Here is a 24,143-nt window from a genome sequence, read left to right as displayed (position 1 = left end):
CGCGGGGCACTCGCTCCACGGTGGTTGGAAGAAGCGCATTTTATCACACCGCCATCGTTGTGTTAGACTCTCCCTCCAACCAGCCCACGGGAGGTGTCTATGTATTTCCATTTCGTGGCAGGCAAGATGGATGCATGCCGTGCCAAAAACAAGCCTGGACTTTTGAAATTCACTCCCTAAACTTGAAAGGACCATCCGTGGTTAGAGTATTAGCAAGAATTCGGTGTCAGGTGTGGCACGAAGCCCTTAATGTGGATTAACTCATATGATCTTCATTTTATCCTCTTTTTACAGATGAGGAAACTGAGGCAGAAGTCCGGTCACCAGCCCAAGATGATCCAGACAGTGAGTGAGTGGCAGATGCGGTATGCAAGCCCAGCCACTCGGTGCTCAGAGCCACGACATGGTACTGCCTTACACTGGTTTCCAAACTCAGCGACCCATCAGAATTACCTGAAGGACTTTAAAATACCTACTTCCAGGCTCTTGTCTGTATTTTTTCAGGTGAAGTCTGGTTTTAGCAGGCTCCCCAAAGAATCCTTAAGCACTCAACCTATCTATATTCTGCAAAGCACCATTTAGAAATTGTAGTGGCGGTGTGTTGTTTTGATCTGCCAAACCTCTCTGCTTCCTCTTTTTTTTGTAGCAATGCCTCATTTTCCCTTTGAAACCCATCCCACCCACAGTGTTTATTGTGTTTACTCTTGGAGGGAACAATGTAAAGACCCAACCAAGGGCTACTGAGGTAACGTGAACTTGACCAAATAATCTCCCTTCTTCCGGAATGTGAATTTAAAACCAAAGCAACACAAGGACCAAAATCAGATACAGCTGGTCTGATCGTTCCGGTTTTCTTCCAATTCTCTAAAGTGCATCACAGTTTTCCCAATAAATCCTTTCTAACTCGAGTTAACCAAAGGGGGCTTCCCTTGCACACAACCAAACACCACCAGTGAAAGAGCCACCAATGTGGTAGAAACCCACATCTAGCACATCAACCATGACAACTGATCTCTGCTCCACTGAGATGGGGAGTTAATATCCTTACATGGCAACCCGGTGGTTTGGGCTGCTCTTCTTTAGCCCGAACAGATGGTCCCCAGTTCTGATTCTGTCCTTTGAAGCTATAGATTAAAAAAAAAAATCTATACAACAGCTCTTCGGATATTTAATGACAGCCTAGCCTCGGAGCTAGACAGGCCAACCCTCAGAGCACCTCCAAGCCCCCCTGTAAGGCGTTCTTTTGGCATTTGGTAACACACACTCTGATTACTGAGCACTTCTGTTGTGAAGGCAGAAGTTAGAGACTGCAATGTTACATAACATAAATAGAATGAATCTTCAGCAGAAGGATGCGCTTTCAGATTGAGAGAGGTAATAGATCAGACAGACTGCCTGCCTGTCCTATTTAGACCAAATTACACCTGACGTTATCTATCCTTGAGAGATACAACAGGTCTTCTTTGGTCCAGGTGATGGTGAGATCTTACCATGATGCCAAGAGGGATGCTGAACGCTAACTGTTGCTTCGCCTCCTGGAAGGAGCTAGATAGGCTCAGAGCATCATCAGAGCTGAACTGCGGTGTGTCCCCTGTTGGTGTTACATGAGACTGAACAACTCAGGCTCTGAGAAGAGTGCAGTACACAGTTGTGTGGCTTTATCTGAGCCAAGAAGCCCAGCCAATGCCATAGGAAGAGGTGGGCCTTCTCTCTGAAAACAGGGATGTTTTACTGCCCCAAATACGGAGGCGGGAAATGGGTAGGGCTGGGACTACCCTCCTTCTCTGGGACCAGAGAATTGGCCAAGGCTTCTCAGGGGCCAGCATCTTACCAGGGGCATCTGAAGATTCTCATTCGAGGATAAGCTGGCTCCCAGCTGGTGGAAGACCTTAGGTTTAACCACACCCAGAAGCAACTGCACTTGCTTACAGTTCTACTCAAGCTATCGCTCACATTTGATTTTAACTGAATTAAGTGGGAAGCCAGAGTCCACGCTGGAGGTGAAGTGGCACCAAAAACAAGCAAGACTGGAGAAACCAGTTAAAGAATACCCCAAAGTGATCTCCCAAGCTCTGCAGGCAACAGTCTGGAATAAGACAGTGAGCAGAACGGACAAGTGGCCACCAAAATATGTTGAGAAGATGTGGCCTTTTGTTTTTACATGTGTGTGTATTTTTATGTTTTCTGATGTATCACACCATACGCAATGCTTTGTTGTCTGCTTTTTCCACCAACATCTCATGACTATATTCCCGTGTCAATAACATTTTAATTACTCTGGCTTTTTATTGAAGTGTCATTTGCCTATAATAAGGAACAGTTTCGTGAATTTTGAAAAATGCATACACACATATGGGCACCATCCCAATCATGATATAGAACACTTCCAGGTTTTAGCAGGCTGCCCAGATATTGTGACATTTTAATCACTGTGCAGCACTCAAATATGGGTATGCTTTACTTACATAAACCCTAACTGGCAGTCATTTAGGTAGTTTTGAAATTTTTGTTAGTATGAATACTAATGCATTGAATATCACTTTAGCCGAGTAAATCTGCATATCCTTAAATAATTCCTCAGCAAAAAAATTTCTAGAATTGTAATTCTTAGGTCAAAAAGGATTAGGTTTGGTAATTATTAGGCCCAGGAAGTCATTAAGGCTTTTGATAAATATTGGTAATTTGCCCTGGAGAAGGATTATACTGATTTACACACTCACCAGTAATATATTAGAGTACCTTTTTCCTCCTCTTCGAGCTCCTGCGTGTGCTTTTTGCTTGAATCCTATTTCTTTTGATAGTATTACTAAGACCGTGTTTTACATTTATGTGTGTTTTTGCAGCATATCTTTGCCCATTTTATTTTTAAGCTATGTTTTAAGTTTCTCCTACACACTGACTAGAATTATACATTGTTTATCCAATCTGATAGTCTTCAACTTTTCGTGGAGAATTTCAATCCATTTACATTTGTTAGATAACTGATATTATCTGCTGTCCCTTCTACCATCTTAATGTATACTTTCCAGAATTCATGATTCCTTGCTGGCTTACTTTTATCTTGGTTCCTATATTTTGTTATATTGACCAAAACTTTGTTATTTTAATTTCCAGATTGTTTCTTTCACATTAAAAAAAAGTCTATTTGAGCCAATGTCTATACCAAGAATTAAATAGCATTAAATATCTTATTTAGCATATGTTAATCTAGACTACTACTAGTCTACTTTTTTTAATTGAAATATGGTTGACACACAGTGTACAGTTTACTTTTTGTGCCAACTTTATTTGGTTATGCTGGTAATTGTGATCAAGCTAGCTTATAATAACAAGGTGTGGTAGCTACTGATTTTGTCAGCCCATCAAAGCTTCCCACCCCCTCTTCTTATAACACACACTGCTCTCTGAGCCACAGGGATGTCATATGAACCAGGCCTGCTAAACTATAAGAGTTCATTCTCCCAACAACAAGGGGCCAACCAATCAGAACCCTTCCCTGATTATGAATGCAGAAAGAAAGCCCACTTCCTCCACTGGGATTTCCATTCTCCCATGGGGTCCACCATCACCAAGTTGACAGACATATTTATAGATGTGTCTTGTATACAGTAGGAGCAAAGGAGGCAAGGACAAACCAGCTGGGGTCCCAGCCCAAAACAGATGACATACTCAATTTAAGAGAGTTTAAGGGAGGCTTCGTAAAAGGACCACTTGTAAAGATACAGGCATGGTGCTGGAAAGCCAGAGGGGATAGTGCAGTAACTGGGGATGAGTAAGAGCCAAGGGACAAGGGCAAAGAGTAGCTCCTGGAACCCAAGGAGAGAACCGTGTAGAGAAAACTGTCTTTAGAGGAGCAGCAACCGTCGGTCAAAGGGTAGAGCCAAGACAACCCCATGATAAATACCCAGCCCACTCTCCCCTCACCTTCCAATCTCCTATTGGTCCCTCTGGGTGGGCCCAACCAGAAGTCAGGGGGTAAAGGGAACCCCAACTGACACAGTCCTTATAGGTCTGTCTCTCAGGGAGAAAACAGAGTGGATTCAGAAGGGCAAATACAACAGCTAACACAGATGATGAGGGCCATCGTGGCAGAATGCAAAATGGCCACAAACTCCTCCATCCTTGAATGCGTCTCTGTAGTAGGACTTTGTAGCTCCTCCTATCAAGAGGTGAGGCCCATTTCTCCACCCCTGAATCTTAGCCACCGTGTGACACAATAAGGCTTGAAAAACACCTACGCTTTGGGGATTCCCCTCTCTGGCTGTGCTTGGAACCCTAGGCCAGTGTGTGGATGTGCCAAGGCCAGCCTGCTAGAGGAAAAGAGACCCCATGGAAGAGAAACAAAGTGCCCAAGCCAACAAGCTGCCAACTGGTGGTCACGTTAGTGAAGCTATCCTAGGTGATCGAGCACCAGCCAACTACCGGGCTGACCAGGAACTTGACAGAGCCCAGCAGAGATCAGCCAAATACACCCACATCCGAAGAATCACCCAAGTAGCCCAGAGAATCATGAGAAAAAATAAATGATTGTTGCCTCAAGCTACTAAATTTTGGGATGCTTTGTTACCCAGCAAAGCTAATTGATACAGCTGGTAATGAGAACGCACCTTGCAAGTATCACAGCCTCAGTTCCGGTATCTGAGGCCCTCGTCCCTGAAGCTTATTCCATTCCCAATGTCCTTCCCATGAGCCAATCTGTCTTCCTATTGCTAATTTGAGTTGGATTTCTCTCACTTTCAATTTAAAAAAAAATTGTGAAGTTTTACTTTTTCTCTGTAATCTGATACAGTTTAAAATGCACAGAAATCCTCCATTCCTCTTAAGTTTAAGACCATTTACCCACTAAGCCTATAATTTTGGGAGAAGAAAAGTTTCTTGGGCAATGTTCTCATTTCTTTTTTGGTTACTCGCCTATTCTGGTTTCCAATTTCTTCTTGAGACAAAATTGGCAAGTTAGAATTTCCTAGAAAATCATCCATTTCAACCAGATTTTCAAACACATTTTTATACATATTCATACATTATATATATAATATATACGTATTCTTTTTAATATATACATTCTTTTTAAATCTTCTATTTTCCTTTTATTAAATCTTTAACATTTAGCTCATGATTTATCATTTTTAATGTATTTCTTCATAAAGTAAGACTGGATTTAAAAACACAAAAAGAGGGGTGCCTGGCTGGCTCAGTCGGAAAAGTATGTGACTCCTGATCTCAGGGTCATGAGTTCAAGCCCCACAAGGGTATAGGGATTAAAAAAAAAAAAAAAAAAACTTTTATTAAAAATTAAAAAATAAAATAAAAACACAAAAGGATATGCTCAACATCAGTGTGCATCATCTTTAACTGCCCTGACCCAGTGATGTAATCGGGAGGACACAGGGCATAAAATGGGTTTTATTCTGCATCTTGACTATAAACAGTAAGAAATCATTGCTAAAACCATAGAATGTTGAAGAAAGTGTCTTTAGACAAAGCAGCTAAGGAATCCTTTTGTAACTTCTGTCCTGCCTGGCACAGAGCCTTTGCTCAACAAAATTAGCTATTATCATTGGCTATTACTCCTTGGCAGGTCACAAGGTAACCTGCATCCCTTCTCAAGTAGGAGAGACTCATCCAGGGATTAATAATAATTCAGAAACCATTTGCTGAGTGCCTTTTTTTTGTGCCAGACACTATTCTGGATGTGGCTCAAGCAGTCTCTCATTGAATATTCACCAAAAAAAAAAAAAAAAGAACTATGATTTTAGGTATTATTTTCCTCATTTTAAAGAGATGAACTAAGGATCACAGAACTTAAGTTATTTTCCCAAGATCGCTGGAGGAGTAAGTAAATGAGAGCAATGGAATTTGACACCAAGGTTGTCTGGACCCAAAGTCCAGGCTCTTTTCTCAGACTTGGAGGTTTTGTGTCAAGTCATGGAAATGGAGACAGCAATTACTTCACAAGGGCAGGCTCGGGTTGGAGGACTGTAGAGAATTATGAGTACATTCAAGATTCGGGGATAGAGAGAGCAATCGCCAGGCCCTTAGCTACTTGTATCAAGGGTTTCCTGTGTTGCGGGCACTGTGCTAAGCACTTCACACAATGGTTTCCTAATCCATTTGCTGTTGATGCTGTTATGTTTGTTGTTAACCCTTTTTCATTTTAAGGATTTTAAAAAAATTATTACAACAAACCTATGTGGTTGGTACTAATATCCTAGTTTACAGAGAAGGAAACTGAGACACAGAGAAGGAAAATGATACACCCAAGGTCCCCCTAATGAGTAACTTGCTGAGACGGGACCTGACCTCAGATATGTCTGACTGTGGAGTTCACAGTCTTAACCACCATTGTCTTTGGACATGATCAAGAAATTGCCTAGCTTCCCATTTGTAGCTGGAGATGGCTAAATCATACAGGAACATGGGGCAGGGAAATAATGAGATGCGTCCTCTTATGAGGTTGGCTATGACTGCCTGAACCACACTAACATCTGCGGATCTTTTATGAAGTCCCGTGTGATGATCCCCAGGAATTCTGTTCTACCACTCAGGTTAAGAGGATCTCAGTAGGTTGACCAGAGATTCTCCCCCCACAACCCCCATGAAGAGTGGAGTCTATTTCTTTCCCACCTGAATCTGGGCTTGGTCATTAGACTACTTTGTCCAGTGGGACGTTATCAAACATGGTACGTGTTAGGACATGCTCTCTTGCTCCTCTCGGGGCCCTGAAACCACCACGTGAACAAGCCAGAGCGAGCCAGCTGGAGGATGACAGGTGATGTGGAGAAGAACCAGGGGGCCCAGGCTGATAAGGGGCTCACTGCCAGTCATGTGAGTGGGGCCATCCTAGATCATTCTGCAGACACAGGTGAGAACCCCTTAAATTTGGTGCCCAGGGCAAGTACCCCGCTTGACTCACCCTAGTTCTGGCCCCAAGAGACAAGTCCCCTTTTCTTATTCTGAGACGATCTCTCAGGAGGCTGGGTATGTGGTTAGTATTCTGAGTGCATTCATAGAATGTCATATGTAATGCTTATGGTGGTACCAGAGACTTGGTCTCTCTACAAGGTCCAAGAGAGAGCAGAATTGAGAGTTTCCAACCAGGGGAGACCAAGACCATGCCTGCAGATGACCAGAAGTCAACAGCCAGAAACTCTGCCATATTTTGAGGTCCTCCATTGGCTGATGCCTATATATATATCGTCTATTCCCATTTGCATGGAATGGTTGGGTCAGTGATTGAAGTCACTGGGACAGAGCCTGGTTCATCAAGTTTCCTCAGGTAGCCTGATATGACGTAATGTGGACCTATCTGTAGAAGAACACCAACTACACAAAGTTCTCCTAATGTCCAGACTATTCCCTGGCTCGGACTGGGCTTAGAATAGCAGACGGGTAGAGGATGGAGCCTAGCGCATTCCCTTTGCATAGGTGGAGACTGTGCTTGCCTGCTCCATGAGCTCGCTGCACACCAGTTCCTCCAAGGTCACGCAGGAGGAGGGCATCCCTCCAGGACTGCAGGAGTCTCACCGGCAGCCAAAAGAGAGCCTGGCCAGGTTGGTGAGCAGGTGTGGCCAGATCTTTAATCACGTCTCCAGCCATGGACAGGAAAAGGTCAATGAACTGAGTCAAGCCAGTTGAGGAGTCTGGACCAGTTCATCCTCCTTGGTGCCAGCTGACCTTCTTGGAACTGTGTCCAGAGATAGAATCATTCCAAGTCGGCTGCCAAATCCTATGCATGCTGGCTGCAGGGAGTACCGCATGCCCTTCCCCACCCCCGAAGCAATGAATGGCTGGGCTTCTCCATTCATAGAGACAGGGGTCTCCTACCACTTATGGAGCCTACACATTCCTCGGAAGGCCTGCCAAATGGCAGGCAGAGGGCTCGTTAATTCTTCAGACGTACGTGGTAGCCATCTGTCCTAGCCACCTGCCCGGCATATATTCACTGTTATTCATTATCACTGCCATCATCATCCTCACATATATAGCTCTTGTCATGAACCAGACGCTTTTACAGATATGTATACACTGGACACTCTTAACAAGGTTATAAGATGGGGACTATGATTTTATCCATTTTTCAGCAGAGGGATCTAGGGACAAAGAGATTTAAGTACTTTGTTTTGCCCAAGGTCACACATATCTGAGCCTAGGAATGCTGGCTCCATCCATAGTCTATGGTTTTAACCAGTACACTTCTGCTTCTCCAGTTCTCCGAGGGACCATGGCTCCCTAACTCCTAAATCACGGGGTAGCCGCACGGGGGGAGGCACCTAACCAGACCTGGCCAATCAGCATAACCATCCTCTGTGTCTGAAGCCAGTCTACCCTCGGGCTTTTCAGCTTCAGGGACCAAAAGTTTCCCTTTTCACATAAACCAGTTTGAGGGGAGTTTCTGTCTCAGGCAACAGAAAAAGCCAACGAATATAGACCAGATGTAGGAAACGCCAGCCTCTTGGCTGCAGTGTGAGACTCAAGCCTCAGGCTGCAGGAAGCTTCAGAGCTCCATAATGGAGCCAGGCTGCCACCCCAAACTTCCCCGCCTGTTTTCCTGGGGACGAGAGAAGGAACCGCACTAAAAGTGCCAGGAACTGTGAGCTCAGAGAACATGGTGAACAGTCCCATCTTCATCTCTGCAGGCAAGTCTGGAAGGGCTTTCGTGGTTCTGGGCTACTTGGGGTTCTTAAACCCAAGTACCAGGTTCCAAGCAAAGGAACTGCCCTACAAGCTCCAGAGTGTTCGTGTTGCTGCAGTGACAGTTCTGCCCCTGATGTGTAGCGAAGTGGAAGATGACCACATACAGACGGCTGACAACAGTCGTCAAATGCAATGATAGAAGGCAGTTACCACTCACTTCTGGCAAGCTGTCCGCTGTAGGTCTAAGTGGGTAAGGACAGGGCCAGTAATGAAGACCATGCCAATGGGGAAAATTCTAGGAAGGTGAACCAAAGCAGGAACAAAATAAGAGAACTAGAGGTGACAGATGCACATGGGGTCCGCTGAACACAGCTCATCACTGGGCCAAGGGAGGAGTGTGCACGGTGGGAAGTCCTACCAGGGCACTTTCAGCAACGTGTTAAAGAATACCCCAAATGATGAGACTTTACTAAGAGGAGCTTCTTATCTCACAGATGCAGTCTGGGCATAAGAGAACTCACAGCTGGCTCAGCAGCTCAACAGTGTCATCAATGACCCAGGTTCCTTCAACTCTTCCAATCTGTGATGCTCAGGATGCAAGTACATCTCCCTCATTAACCCAAAAGTGCTGCCACAACCCCATCCATTGCATCCTCACACAAAAACACCCAACAGGAAAAAGAAAGGGGTGTCTGCTTTTATCAGAAAGGAAAGTCTTTCCTGGAAGCTCTCCCCAGACTTCCCCCAAGGTCCCACTGATCGTTCACTAACTACAAGTTAGTGATGCAAGTATCAGGCATTTCCAGCATGTAGCATGAGAGGCAGCCTCTGCCAGAAAGAAGAGAGGGAGGGCTAGGAATGGCTGTTGAGTAGATGATCAACAATGTACTCCAAGCTTTGGACAAACTTAAACCAAAGCTTTTGCCATATCCTTACAGAGCCCATGGGGTCATTCACTTAATAGTTTCCTTAAGTCAACTTATCTTTTGTTTGACCTAAATATCTTTATTTAGGTAGGAAATTCTCTATCCCTACCATAAATTCAAAACCATTACTAGGTACATTTTTCCAATCCATATTAAAATAAGTTCATACTGATTAAAATAAAACTTATTTGCCTGTTTTGCCCAGAAGGATCCCCCTTGCCCCACCAATAGTAGCCAGGCTTTGGGATGCATGGTAGCAGGATAAACCCATTTCCCTCCTGATTCTTGGGCCCTGGTATCAAGAATTCCCTAACAAAGAGCTGTAAAGTACATCCTAAGGTACCATTCTAACTATCTCTTTAGAGTTGCAGGAACAATTTAGCAGCTCACCAGCACTCTCCATGCCCCAGCCGTAAAGATGAAGGCGTTTAGCAAAACCATAGTAGGGGAACGAGTTGGCTTCGTATACCATCATGCCCCACTCCCAAAATGTTTTGTTTTGTCCTTCCTGTTAAAATGAAAAATGTCTCAGAGGCTGTAAGGACCACCCCATGTCTTGGAATAAGAACAGGCCACCTTTTTTTTTTTTTTTGGTCTAAGCGCAGCCATATTTACCCAAAAGGACACACTGACTACGGGTGCATAGAGGGGACCAGTGCCCGTTACTTACATCGGAGGCTGGGCCTTTGTCGGCGCCTGGGCAGGAGAAGGTGACAAATTCATGGCACCGTTTGTGCACCACAAAACAGCAGACTGCAAAAGAGAAAACAAGGGTAGGAGGGAGGGAGGGAGGAAAGAAGGGAAGTGGAGAGGAGGCAGAGAGGGAAAAGGGGGGAAAGAGATCGTTAAGCCTGGGCTTCGCAGCAAGAAAGGTTCTATAGCAAAATGAACAATGGCTTCAGCTCCCCCACCTTGCCCTTTACTGAAACCAAACTGCTACTGCATCTGGCAAATCAGTTAAACTTCTAAAGGTAACTGGGGTTCAAAAGATCACAAATACTCAAAATCACACCACCCCCCAGAAGTTCCCTTCAGTTGTCAGGTCTTACGCTGGTTTTGAAACACAACGTGGTTTCTTAGATCAGGCACCACATGACGTAGTCGGCTTGGGTTTAGGTCCAGAATGCACAAGGAGCACATACATTTAAACACTAGAATCACACTCGGAGAGACGTGCATAACACGAAGGGCCACGTAGAAAAACAGAGTGAGGAGGCGTGGCAGACCCGTGCCCCCATCTCACCCAAAAGCAATGCCAACTGAGTGCAAGAGTGGAGGAAAAACCTGCAATGTTTCCTTTGTTACTCTAGTAGTTTCCAACCAAATACACACATACATATATTTGAACTCCAGTGAGTTAAAGGCACCTATGATATGGCTCCCCCATCTGGGGATGCTATCACTTAGGGGAAGGGGTGGTCAGAGACTGTCTTAAATCTAACTTTTATAAACTCTAAACGGTGGGCTCCTGGAGGACATGCACCACGCTGTAGGAACCAGCTCAGAATCTTTCCAAAGAGCATTCTCAGCGAATGAAAACAGGCCAGGAAAGTTCACGACTATCCCTAGTGAGACAAGGGACCTGGGCAACAATCAGTGGCTGCCAACATCACAAGAAGACTCGCTCTGCCTACCGATGAAAGTACCAGGAAGTACTCCACCACCTACGAGGTACTCTTGCTAAAATAATCAAACCTGAATCAGTTCAAGCCTTTTGATCTAACTACCAATTTACAGAAAATACAAGTGACAGAGGCATATGTTAAATGGCATCACAGGGAAGCAATGAGAAAAAAAGAATTTTTTTTTTTTAATACACAGCAATGCTCCCTTCTCTGCTGACCCTCTCCCTCACACACATCTACTGCAAGACAAGTAGATCTGCACAATCCCCTCCCCCTTCCACAGGACCTGCTTTTATAGCCCCAGAGGCTGGGGAGTACGTATGTTCACACTCTCTCTCTCAAATAAATAAATAAAATCTTTAAAAAAAAATAACTCAGGGGGCACTTAGGTGGCTTGGTTGGTTGGTTGGTTGGTTGAGCATCTGACTCTTGATCTCAGCTCAGGTCTTGATCTCTGGGTCATGAGGTTAAGCCCTGCATTGGGCTCCACACTGGGCATGGAGCCTACTTAAAAAAAAAAAAAAATCAGTATGACAGGAAGGAGAAAGGGAGGGTTATAGATGGAATATAAATTAATCATGATTGATTATTACTTGAACCTGAGTGATGGACACATGAGGATTCATTATACCAAGCTATCTACCTTAATAGATGTTTGATATTTTTCGCAATACAAAATTTTTAAATTCCCATGGTTGGGAACCAAGAAGATGTCCAAAGAGGCTGATTTCTTTCTCCTTTGCTTACTCCCTTTTCTGTTTTAATAGCTACTGCATCTTATAAGTCATATATGCTTTGTATGAAGACATTTGTGTCAAATCTTGTACAGGTGTGTGTGTGTGTGTGTGTGTCCACTCTGTGCCTATATGTTTATGAACCTTGAGAGAAATTTACGAACAGTGGTCAACAAAAGCCAGTGATGGTTATCTCTGGGCAGTAGGATTGCCCATGGTGTGAACCAGACCAATGACAGCTGGACAAATCCACCATGAGGATGACTCTGTGACCTGAAGTCTTCTTGAGCACCATCCCCAGCCTCATTCTTTTTTGTCTAACCACACCCTCAAATACATCATTGGAACATAATGTCCTTGATGTGCTCTGGAGATATGACTATGACACACAACTATCCTTGAGCATCTCTCCCAGGTGTATACCAACACGTATTCCCCAGCCTCTGGGGTTATAAAAGCAGGTCCTATGGAAGGCGGGGGTGGCGGGGGTGGGAGGGGGTGGAGATCTACTTGTGTTGCAGCCACCCAAGACCTGCTTCTGTCCCTAAGTCCCCTTACTAAATCATTTCTTATCAAGCTGGACTTGGCCTTTTTCCTTGGTCCTTCAACCCCTTCAGCCTTTGGAGGTCATTTTGCACATAGTTCCCTTTCACAGAACACCTGTTATTTTCACTTTCAACCTTACGTTTTTCTACATTGTTCAGAATGTTTTCAATGAGTATATACTAGTTACATAATCAGGTGAAATAAGCCTACTTCCATTTTGAAACAAAATCAAGAGTCAAAGAAAAACACAGGTCAGGGGATGAAAAATATTACTGCCCAAACTGGAAACTCAGTGGTTGGGCTGATAACTGAATGGGCATGCCTAAAGAGGAACTTGGCAAACTGGAAGTCTAAATTGAGTGACTGTCCCAGAATTCCACAAAAAGGGTGAGAAGGAATCAAAGAAATGATGCAAAATCTGTATGATAAATCCAAAAATTTTAATACCCATCTAAAAGGACGTTCAAGAGAGAATGGTAAAGGTCTAATCAAAGAAAACAGAAAAAGAAAATTCCCTGAAGATTAAGAAAAGAAAGAAATTATCAAGCATCCATAGGTATGAAGGAAGAAAAGACTGAAGGGTGAGGGTATCTGAGATCATTCCAACATGTCCAGCAGGCGCAGGAAGAGCACAGAGATAAGATTACCAACAGCAGAACAAAAATAATTTTGACATCAGATTTCTCATCTGCAGTTCTGAATTCTACAATATGATAGAGCAGTAGCTTCAAAGGCTTAGGAAAAGTTATTTCGACCTAAAACCTCATATAAAGCCAAACTGGTATTCCAGAGGGGGTCCAAAATAAAGGCATTTCCAGAATACAAGGACTTAGAAAATTTACTTCCCACAAAAGAAGTACTAGAGTTTATACACCCCACAAAACAATAACCAAAACAACTGAATGAAAAGAGGCAGAAGCAATAGCGGTGAAAGAAAGAACAAAAAACAGAGGGAGGGGCGCCCAGCTGGCTCAGTCAGTGGAGTGTGCGACTCTGGATCTCTGGGTTGTGAGTTTGAGCCTCACCCTGGGTGTAGATATTACTTTAAAAATTAAAAATCTTGTGCTCGCTTCGGCAGCACATATACTAAAAATTAAAAATCTTGGGTGCCTGGGTGGCTCAGTCATTAAGCGTCTGCCTTCAGCTCAGGTCATGGTCCCACGGTCCTGGGATCGAGCCCCGCATCAGGCTCCCTGCTCGGCGGGAAGCCTGCTTCTCCCTCTCCCACTCCCCCTGCTTGTGTTTCCTCTCTCGCTGTGTGTCTCTCTCTCTGTGTCAAATAAATAAATCTTTAAAAAAATAAAATTAAAATTAAAAATCTTGGGGCACCTGAGTGACTCAGTCGTTAAGCGTCTGCCTTCAGCTCAGGTCATGATCCCAGGATCCTGGGATCAAGCCCCACATCGGGCTCCCTGCTCTATGGGAGGCCTGCTTCTCCCCTCCCACTCCCCCTGCTTGTGTTCCCTCTCTCACTGTGTCTCTGTCAAATAAATAAATAAAATCTTTTAAAAAAAATTAAAAATCTTAGTGGGCACGCGCACGCGCGTGTGCACACACACACACACACACAAAGAGGGAGAGGAAAGGGGGAAGAATCTAAGTCATAAGAAATGGGGGGTGGGTGGGGCGCCTGGGTGGCTCAGTTGTTAAGCATCTGCCTTCGGCTCAGGTCATGATCCCAGGGTCCTGGGATCAAGCCCCACATCGGGCTCCCTGCTCAGTGGGGAGCCTGCTTCTCCCTCTCCCTCTGTCTACTACTCTGCCTACTTGTGCTCTCTCTCTGTCAAATAAATAAATAAAATCTTTAAAAAAAAAAAAAAGAAAGAAAGAAATGGGGGTGGGAGAATGGCCATAACATGGAGATGTGCTAAGAGTCTTGTCTCATTCCTCAAAAGGTTATAGATATTGAGAAACCCCATGTAAGGCATTGTAAGTTTGAATATGTGTGTTAACAATTAAGAACAAAAGGGCGCCTAAGTGGCTCAGTCAGTTAAGTGTCCAACGCTTGATTTCAGCTCAGGTCATGATTCAGGGTCATGGGATCAAGCCCCACGTGAGGCTCCCCACTCAGTGGGGACTCTGCTCGAGATTCTCTCTCCTTCTCTCACTGCCCCTCCTCTCCCATTTACGCTCTCTCTCTAAAAAAAAAAAAAATACAAGAATAGAAATATTATGCACACTACTAAAAGAAAAAACTGGACAAAGAAAACTCAATCCAACTATACTTCAAAAGGCCCTCCCACATGCCCCAATTTCATATAAATATTATTCTTTTTTTTTTACTTGTCTACGTCATGACTTGCTCTTTAAATTCTTTAATCCATCTGTAATTTCTTGCCACCTGATGTGCATGGGAATCTACTTTGCCATTTTTTTCCTAATAGGTGATCAATTGTCCCAATATGTTTTATGGACTAACCCGCCCCTTCCCCACTGATTTCAAATGCCAACTTTATTATATGTTAAATAATTATATACACTAGGGTCTGTCTCTGGGCCTTCTGTTCTGTTTCACTGCTCTGTCTTGGAGTACAGCAATATGGGTTTTAATTATAGTCGCTTTAGAATATGTTATATCTTGGCAGGGCAAGTCCTCTCTCATTATCTTTACTTTCAACATTTTCTTGGCAATCACCGCATGTTTATTCTTCCAAGTGAACTTTAGAATCAGTTTACCAGGCTTTTAAAAATACCAAAGGAATTCTTATTGGAATTGCATTTAGTCAACCCCCCCACCCCCGCCGTCAAAGAAACACTCACCGGAACTTTGACTGAAATTGTCTCAAACTTAGAAATTAAATTCCATACAGCTGCCACTTTTACGAGTCTTTCTATAAGGAATAGGGTGTCCCCTTATTAAAATCTGACTTCATGTCTCCCAGTGAAGTCTTCGATTTCTCTACACATTTCTCATTTAGTATTAGGGGAGGAGTTTTTATGTGATTGTGATTTGGACACTTTTTCCATTTTGTTTTCCAACTGGTGATGGCTTACAAATAGGGAAGCAATATATTTACTTTGTAGGCACTTTTTTTTAACTCCTAATAGTTTTTTGTGGGTTTTCAGTCACTTTCTTTGTGTTTTCCAGGTAGAGAATCACATTTGCTCCATTGACAATATTTTTCCTTTACCCTCCTGATAGATATGCCTCTTTTCTTTCCTTATCTTTTTCCCCCTTCTCATATTTCCATGTCTATAACTTTCAGAACACTGTGGAACAAAAGGGATGAAAACAGACAGTCCGTTCTAAGCTTCTAGCAGCTTCACTCCTCCCTCACTCTCTTCTCAAACTAACTCTTGGAATTGATATTTGCCTTGGGAATTGTCCGTAGGATTCTCCTCAATGTGTGTTCATGGCGTGTGCTCATCTGAGATGATGAAATGCCCCTTCTCATTCCTTCTTCACATTGTATTGTTAGGTAGTCTCTCTATTTTTTCCAGAGGTTTGTCTCCTTCATTGTCAATTTTATTTATTTATTTATTTAAGTAGCCTTCACACCCAGTGTGGAGCCCAACGCAGGGCTTGTACTCATGACCCTGAGATCAAAACCTGAGCTGAGATCAAGAATCAGAAGCTTAACTGACCAAGCCACCCAAGCATCCCCTTTTCTATCATTAAAGACGTGGATATATTTCTCAATTTGACTGCATTTTTTCCCCTACATTATTCATTGTTACTTGTACTTTTATTTGCCCTGGTTAGTTTAATTGTACTACTTATTCATATTTGTACTTGTATTACTTGCTGGTTAGCAGTATGAATTCAGGAGTCAATGGCCAGGTTTGGATCCCGCATCATTTGCAAACTCTAATACTTGGGTACATTATCTTTTCTCCCTGTGCCTCAGTTTCTTCTCTGGAAAATGATGGTGATAACAACAACACCCATATCAGAGGGGAGTTGTCGGAATTAAATGAGTTAATCCACGCTCAGAACTGTGCCTAGCATATCCTGAGTATTCAGCAAATGTCTGCTGCTTGTACTTAACTGTTCTTTCTCAAGCTTCTTGAATGAACTGCTCAGTTAATCTATTCCCATTCTTCATTAAAAATTAAAGATTTTAGGGGTGCTTGGGTGGCTCAGTTGGTTAAGCGTCTGCCTTCAGCTCAGGTCATGATCAGGGGTCCTGGGATAAAGTCCTGCATCGGGCTCTTTGCTCAGTGGGGAGCCTGCTTCTCCCTCTGCCTCTCCCCCCTCCCCAGCTTGTGTTCTCTCTCACTCACTCTCTCTCTCAAATGAATAAATAAAATCTTAAAAAATTTTTTAATTAAATATTTTAAAGCTAAAAACCTCCCTTTCAAGTACAGCTTTGGTGGCATCCTGTGTCTAATACTGAGTTGCCATTTTTAAGTTTTAAATAGCCAGCCCTACTACTTTTCTTTATAGTGTTTTAATTAGTTAGTCTACTACGGTTCTAATTTCTTCTCCAACCCAGAACTCTTCAGAGAAGTTGTTCCCCACCACCACCATTTATAAGTCATCTCACTAGTCTTTTCTTCAAAACATCTAAAATATCCGTCAAAAAATAAAATATCCGTCAAAATCTTCATCATCCTTAGTCTCTCTGAGGCGGAGGGGGGCTCCTCTCTACTTTCCTAGCATCTGCTCCAATTCCAGTACATAACTGATATTTAGTAAACCAGTACTTTGTGAATGAATGAACAAAAGAATGAATAATCATCAGCCACAGAAAAAGAAGAAAGCCCAATCAACCTCATGGTGCATGTAGCTCCTGGCTGGCCTTCCAAAGACCACCACCACAGACAGGGGTAGTGGTACCAGCCACTGTCAAGGTCTCTTCAACGCAGCACATCCAGTTAACCACAAAAAAGATAATCTAGGGGCGCCTGGGTGGCTCAGCCGTTAAGCGTCTGCCTTCGGCTCAGGTCATGATCCCAGGGTCCTGGGATCGAGCCCCGCATCGGGCTCCCTGCTCCGCGGGAAGCCTGCTTCTCCCTCTCCCACTCCCCCTGCTTGTGTTTCCTCTCTCGCTGTGTCTCTGTCTGTCAAATAAATAAATAAAATCTTTAAAAAAAAAAAAAAAGATAATCTATCCTGAGCAAGGTAGAATCAATATGCCAGGTGACTTGACTATACTCTATGGAGCACACTCTATGGAGAAGCTGGGAACATACTAGAAAGTTGATGAGCTTCTGGTGCAGGAACTTCTTATACCCAGTGTGTTTCTGAAAGTTGTGCAAATCAAATTTCCCATTAACTAAAACACTATAAAGAAAAGTAGTAGGGCTGGCTATTTAAAGAAACAAACTAAATCCTTTTGTGATACAAATAAACACCCCCTCATTTCTGTTTGGCCAATTCAGGGTAAAACCAGTTTTGCTGAAATAAGAGACAACACTTACTGAGCTGCTGAAACTCGCACCAGGTCCTACTTTCAAACAGGTACCTGGTAAGAGCCAAGAATTCCTCGATGCTTCATGGTTTATTCAACATCTCTTTGCTCTGCAGAACTTAAAAGCCTGCAGCCTACAGCCCTCGGAAGCTGATCTGTAGCCATGCTTTATTAGGACCACACAACAGAGCCTCCAACTCAAATGCCTAGGGGCCAGGTGAGCAATGAAAATGTCTGAGAATTCATGCATGACTTGTCTAAAAGGGGAAACTGCCACTCAGCTCCAGCAGAGAATGAGATAAAGCTCCAGCTCTGTCTGCCTCCACCCCTCCCTTATTCCATGTAAGGTCGTGAAGGTTCCCGGTCAGCTTTGTAGGTGGAAGAATGCCTTCCACCAACCCTCATCAAAGATGTCCACATCCTAATTAATCCCTGGAACCTGGGAATGTTACCTTGCATGGGAAAATGGACTTTACAGATGGGATTAAATTAATGATCTTGAGATGGAAAGTTATTCTGGATTATACTGGTGGGGCCAATGTAATCACAAGGGTCCTTACCAGATGGGGGCAGGAGGGTCAGAGGAGGAGATATGACAACAGAAGCAGAGTTTGGAGTAATGATGCCTTCGCTGGAAAGGAACACAAGCCAAGGAGTGTGGGTGGCCTCCAGCAGCTAGAGAAGGCAAGGAATAGATTGTCCCCTGGGGCATCCAGAAGGAATGCAGCCCTGCCCCCACCTTCATTTTAGCCCCATAAGACCCATTTTCAGACTTCTGACCTCCAGAACGATAAGATTATAAATTCGTGTCGTAATAAGCTACCATGTTTGCAGTAACTTGTTATAGCAGCCATAAGAAAATAATATCCCAGCTAATGGTTGATCCCAGAAGCAGAAGACCATAGTCAAAGGCCCAGGAGACTTCTCCGGAGCATCTGCCCCAAGAACGCCTTGGGATCCCAACTTTATCTCACAGGGCACCCCACCCCCAAATTCCCAATTCTAACCACTATAATTTATTCATTGCCTCCAAGGAGGGCTGAATCAAGTCATCAACATTTTTTTTTTTTCTCTTTGGATCTGATTCTCCCCTTCTACCTTATTCTCACTAGGGTCTACAGTGGAAAACTGACATCCCTAGAAGCAATCTTTGTCCCCGAATCTGTATCAACCTGTGACAGAAATTCCGGCACTGGTTGTAGGTATCTGTGTTGGGAGAAGAAAGAAAAGGGCCCTTGGGTCTTTCCTCAACTCTCATCTGTCTCAGGAGGCCCCCAAAGAGCCAGGTTTCGAGGGACAAAATCCTGTCTCCTGCGAAGAGTTCCAGGCCAGGCTTGTGGGATCCGCTGGACCTGAGTGTGAACCCTCATTTACCATCTAGAAGCTGAAGCTATTCACCACGCCTCTCAGAGCCTCTGTTTGTCTTCTCCAAAATGGGAATAATAACGGCACCTACTCTCAGAAAGCTGTTGCAAGGTCCAAATGAGGCAACACATGGTGGACAGGGGCATTCAAGCTGGAGCCACCAGCGGGCAAATCTTGCTTTGCTAAGGCTGGGGAGGATCCCTTTTTGCTACCGGGGCAAAGCCAATTCACAGGCATGGAACTCTGCCTAACGTCAAAGATGAGGCAGGGCTGCCCCAGAGGCTGTCCCGAACCGTCTCCATGATAAAAGGCACCGTTTCCAACCAACACCTAGCTTCCTGGCTTTCAGAAGGCTGGCCCAATGTGGCCATGCCACTTGAGTCCACAGACGGCTGTCACACCCATGCTGTCACCTGAGCCGTGCCACGGCCCTGTGAGGAAGACGCGCTGACCTGCATTGTGTTGACAGGACTGCTGATGCTCAGGGAGAAAGGACGTGCCCGAGGGCCGCCCAGCTAGTACGTGGCGGCGTCCGTGCTTGAAACCAGGTCTGTCTTCCTCTGGAGCCCACACACCACTTACACGGTGTCGTTGCATTTGTGTGTGTCATCCCTCTCACTGTTCCAGAAGAAATCCGCCCCCACTTTCCTCACCCCCGCCATCCAGTCAGTTGCTAAATCCTACTGCATCTTCCTTCGCAACATCTTTTGTGCCATATCCTCCTGTATGTTCCCCACTGATGCCACCCTAACTGCCCCCAGCGACTCAGACGGTCAATCCTGCCACCAAGCCTTAACCGGGCTCCCCAGGAACGGATGAGTCCGCCTTGATAGCTCATCCCTATGCGCCAAAGGTTTCCACAGCCATAAAGGAGACGAGGCTACCCGTGACACATGATCACTATGAAATCTAAATGAGACATCATGTATAAACGCACAGAAGCGGGACGCCTGGGTGGCTCAGTTGGTTAAGCGTCTGCCTTTGGCTCAGGGCATGATCCCGGGGTCCTGGGATGGAGCCCCCACGTCGGGCTTGCTGCTCGGCAGGGAGTCTGCTTCTCCTTCTGACCCTCCCCACTCTTGTGCTCTCTCTCTCTCTCAAGTAAATAAAATCTTTAAAAAAAATGCACAGAAGCAGGGCACAAAGTAAGCTCTCAACCTGCTTCTCCCTCTCCCACTCCCCCTGCTTGTGTTCCCTCTCTCTCTCTCTCAAATAAATAAAATCTTTAAAAAAAAATGCACAGAAGCAGGGCACAAAGTAAGCTCTCAATGAAGGTTAAATTTACTTCCTTCCAGGTTAAAGGGGTTCGCCAGACAAGCTTTGCAGTCAAGCTGCCTGGATTCTACACCAGAGCCATATTTATTAGCTCTGTGACCTTGAATAAGTCCATTGACCTTGCTGTGTCCCCGTTCCCTAGCCCATAAAATAGAAATTTTAACTACTTTCCTCAGAGTTGTTAGGAGGATTGAATGAAGGAATCTTAGCATAGTGTATGGACACAGCAAGTGCCAAATAGATACTAAGTACTGTCAATAAGATTCCTACCTGCAAACCCTCCACCCCATGCAGCCTACACTGTCTTAGAATAATTCATGCTCTGAAAACTCACTTTTTATATTATGTCCCTGCTCCGACACATTCCCTGGCTGCCCATTGCCTAAAGCTGCGTTGTCCAACACGGCAGCCACTAGCTGCATGGGGTTACGCCAATTTAAATTAATTAGGGAAAATTTCAAATTGAGTTCCTCATTCACACTAACCACATTTCAAGTGCTCGAGAGTCCCGTGTGGTGAGCAACTACCATACCGGACATGCATCGTTGAAAGTCATATTGGATGGCACTGACCAAAGAATTAAGTTCAAATACTGCAGCCTGGCATCTGTGCACAGTATGACCACAATATAACTTTACTCTTCTGAGTCCACTGCCCCACACCCCTGCCCAGGCTGGATGACTCTCCCTTTCTATAATGTATTTTACTCATTCCCTACGGTGCAAATCTGTTCCACAAACATATCCGTGCCAGAAGCCCCTCGCATGCAGTCCGCTGAGAACCAGTGGTGTAGAGTTGCATCATATGGGGAAAACAAAAGAGAGCTAGATTTAAAAAAACCAAAATGGAAATACAGAATGTCTCACTCCACATATAGGTGTAGACCACAGTATACCCCAGCGGGCCGAAGGGCAGACTGGAATAGAAATGGCACATTCCACACGATAATTCAGCTCAGGAGCCCCATGGGACAGACAATGGTGGGCTCATCCCCCCTACTTTGAAGCAGGGGGCCACAAACTCAAATGCCTACTGAGGCCAGGCCTTGTGACTAAGTGAGGCAAGCGGTGTAATACAGCAGGGAAGGGGAAGAGTGGCTGAGCGGAACAGAAGGGCACATGCCCATCCCAGGGACACTCAGCTCCATCCCACAGGAGCCCTGGGATCACTGGTCCACATTGCCAGATAGGACTTTTTTTAAAGCTCCGTGCAACCCATCCAAAGACATCTGAGTCCCTCCAGTTTACAGGCTGTTTTAGTCGGTCATCCTGACTCGCTCTGGTTACATGTTATCTCTTGGTGAACATATCCCCAACCACAGAATAGGAATAAGACCACCTACTTCATATAGGATGAGGATGAGACCAGATTAATATGCCTGGAGTATGCCTGCCTGCCATCTAATTCTTAATAAAAATATGAATGAATGCACGAGCAACAAATGGGTAAATGGATGACTTGGCTCTTTGGTCATTCCCACATTCAGAAATTGCTCACCACGGCTGAGTCAAGAGGAAGGCAGCTAGGGCCAGGGGCAGTGAGGCAGTATGTGTGGATCCATAGGCGGCTGGCCCCAAGAGTCAAGCCACATGAGCTCAGACGGCCACCTCATGGTCCTGTGTAGCTGCCTAGAGTGTGCAGTGAGAATTTCTCTTTAAAACGGTATGCCATGCTTCTGGTTTCAAATTCAAACACTGAAGATGAGCATACAGTTGAGAATCACTATATTACTCCATCATTGGAGGGAACTATTACCCTCTCCAGTTTCTTGTGTGTCTTTCTAGAAATATTCTCCGCGTGTGTGTGAGCTCAAAGTTATACTGTGGTCTACACCTATATGTGGAGTGAGACATTCTGTATTTCCATTTTGGTTTTTTTAAATCTAGCTCTCTTTTGTTTTCCCCATATGATGCAACTCTACACCACTGGTTCTCAGCCCTGGAGACACTGAGTCACTTGGAGTTTTTAAAACAAATCAGTGCCCAGGTCCCACCTCCAGAGATTCTGATTAAGTGGGGAGGGATGGGGGGTACGGGGGGAGAGGCCAAGGGTAGGTACATTTAAAAAGCTCCCCAGATGATTCAAATGTTGAAAAGTAAGCTGATCTGCACACCCCGCTCATGATTTTCCCAAACTAACACATCTGGAGGCCCATTCTATCTCAATATGCAGAGAATAACCCCATTCTGGTTCTGCAGCTGCATCTTATTCCATCACATGGGTAGGCTACCATTTATTTACCCAGTCTCGTAAGGAATTCCTAAAGCTCTGAGGATAATGATTTCTTCCTGTAAGAGAGGAAGAAGCAAGAGCAAACTTCATGTCTTTACCAACAGCCAAGCACTACGGAGGTTGGGGGTTCGGAACACAAAAGCAAAAGCAATAAACTTGCAGTGGTTAGCAGTTGCAGGAAAGGAATGTTTTCTTTTATAACGTTACCAAACTTATTTAACCAAGCAAGATAAAGCAGTGGAGCCAACAAGAGGTAAATAATAGGCCTCAGAAGTAAATAAACCCGTGAGAAGAAAACCACCCCCCATTACCACCTTCTGCTCTACCAACCCTGGGGAGACAGGCCCCTGAGCAGGACAGCTGCTGGGAACATCCGGCTTGTTTGGATAACACATGGAGACTGTTCTTGACCCCTTGGCCTTCCCCCTTTTGATCAGGCCCCGAAGGTGGGGGCAGCAGGACATAATGGCATGGCCTCAGTGAAAATATCAACATCCCTTCCTTCACCAGGCATACCTAGCCCTAGGAGCGCTCAGATCAGAAGACCTACTCCCGAAACCAAGTGTGGTGGGCATCTCTTGTCTCTGCCTAACCAGCATCCATCCTTTGTGTTTCTTCCCCTTTGGAAAATTGTCCCTCTCTGACCCCCAGTTCCTGCAAGCCGGCCAAGGTGGCCCTCACCTCCAGCTCCTGGAGGGTGGACATAGGACCCAGGCCACAGTGTGGATTCAGGAATGAGCATGTGACTCAAGCTCCCCAGGGAGAACCAGTTTCAGGACTTTTGCTGGAATTATTTGGAAAGAGGACGTCCTTTCCAGCAGTATTGCTAAGCTGGTAGGGAATGTGTCTGCCACTTTATTATCTGTTCTGAAAGGGAGGCCAAGAAAGAGAAAAGAGGAGCTAGGAGATCTCTGATGACCGCATATGAGCGCCTTGATCCAACCAGGCCTGAATCTCCACCCCTCGACATTTCTAGGTAAGTTTTAAAATCCTTTGTTGCCTAAAACAACTTGAATTGAGTTTTTGTTCCTTCAAACCAAAGGACTTCTGATTAATAAACCAAAAGGTGAGAAGCTGGAGACTGGCCAGTGAGGTCCCCTATTTTCTCCTGTGTTCCATGTATTCCTATAAATAAATAAACCTCTTTTCTTTTTTTAATTAGGGGTCTGATATTAAGAGCACTCAATTCAATCAGTCTATTTGGGGGAATCGAGGAAAGGTGAGATATATGCCTCACTCTTCCCTTAATTCCTATAAATAGTGCAGCTCTTGATGAAGAAAAGTACACCTAGCAGTTGGCTCAGTAAGAGAGAGTGCCAGGAGATATAACAATTGACAAGTCTCCTTTATCCACAGACACCTGTTACTTGGGCTTCTTTTCAGTAAGTGCTGGTGGGGTGGGCACATCCTCCTCACTGATGCAACTGTGATTTACACCGTGTGCCTACTTCC

General features: G+C 44.6%; 1 protein-coding gene across 1 annotated transcript in view; it reads right to left on the bottom strand.

The window, feature by feature from the left end:
- The window catches only part of PRKCB (protein kinase C beta), a 190,029-nt gene extending 169,148 nt beyond the window's left edge, over positions 1 to 20,881 (bottom strand). Inside the window, exons 1-2 of the mRNA XM_021686834.1 lie at positions 20,794 to 20,881; positions 10,231 to 10,313 (exon numbers count right to left, since the gene is read on the bottom strand). Of these exons, the coding sequence (XP_021542509.1) occupies positions 10,231 to 10,313; positions 20,794 to 20,881 (171 nt within the window). The remainder of the gene's footprint in view (positions 1 to 10,230; positions 10,314 to 20,793) is intronic.
- Between the last annotated feature and the right edge of the window lie 3,262 nt (positions 20,882 to 24,143).

Source organism: Neomonachus schauinslandi, chromosome 5 (assembly GCF_002201575.2).
Source record: "Neomonachus schauinslandi chromosome 5, ASM220157v2, whole genome shotgun sequence".
Taxonomy (NCBI): domain Eukaryota; kingdom Metazoa; phylum Chordata; class Mammalia; order Carnivora; family Phocidae; genus Neomonachus; species Neomonachus schauinslandi.
Note: the sequence above shows the minus strand (reverse complement) of the source record. Positions and strands in the feature narration are given on the sequence as shown.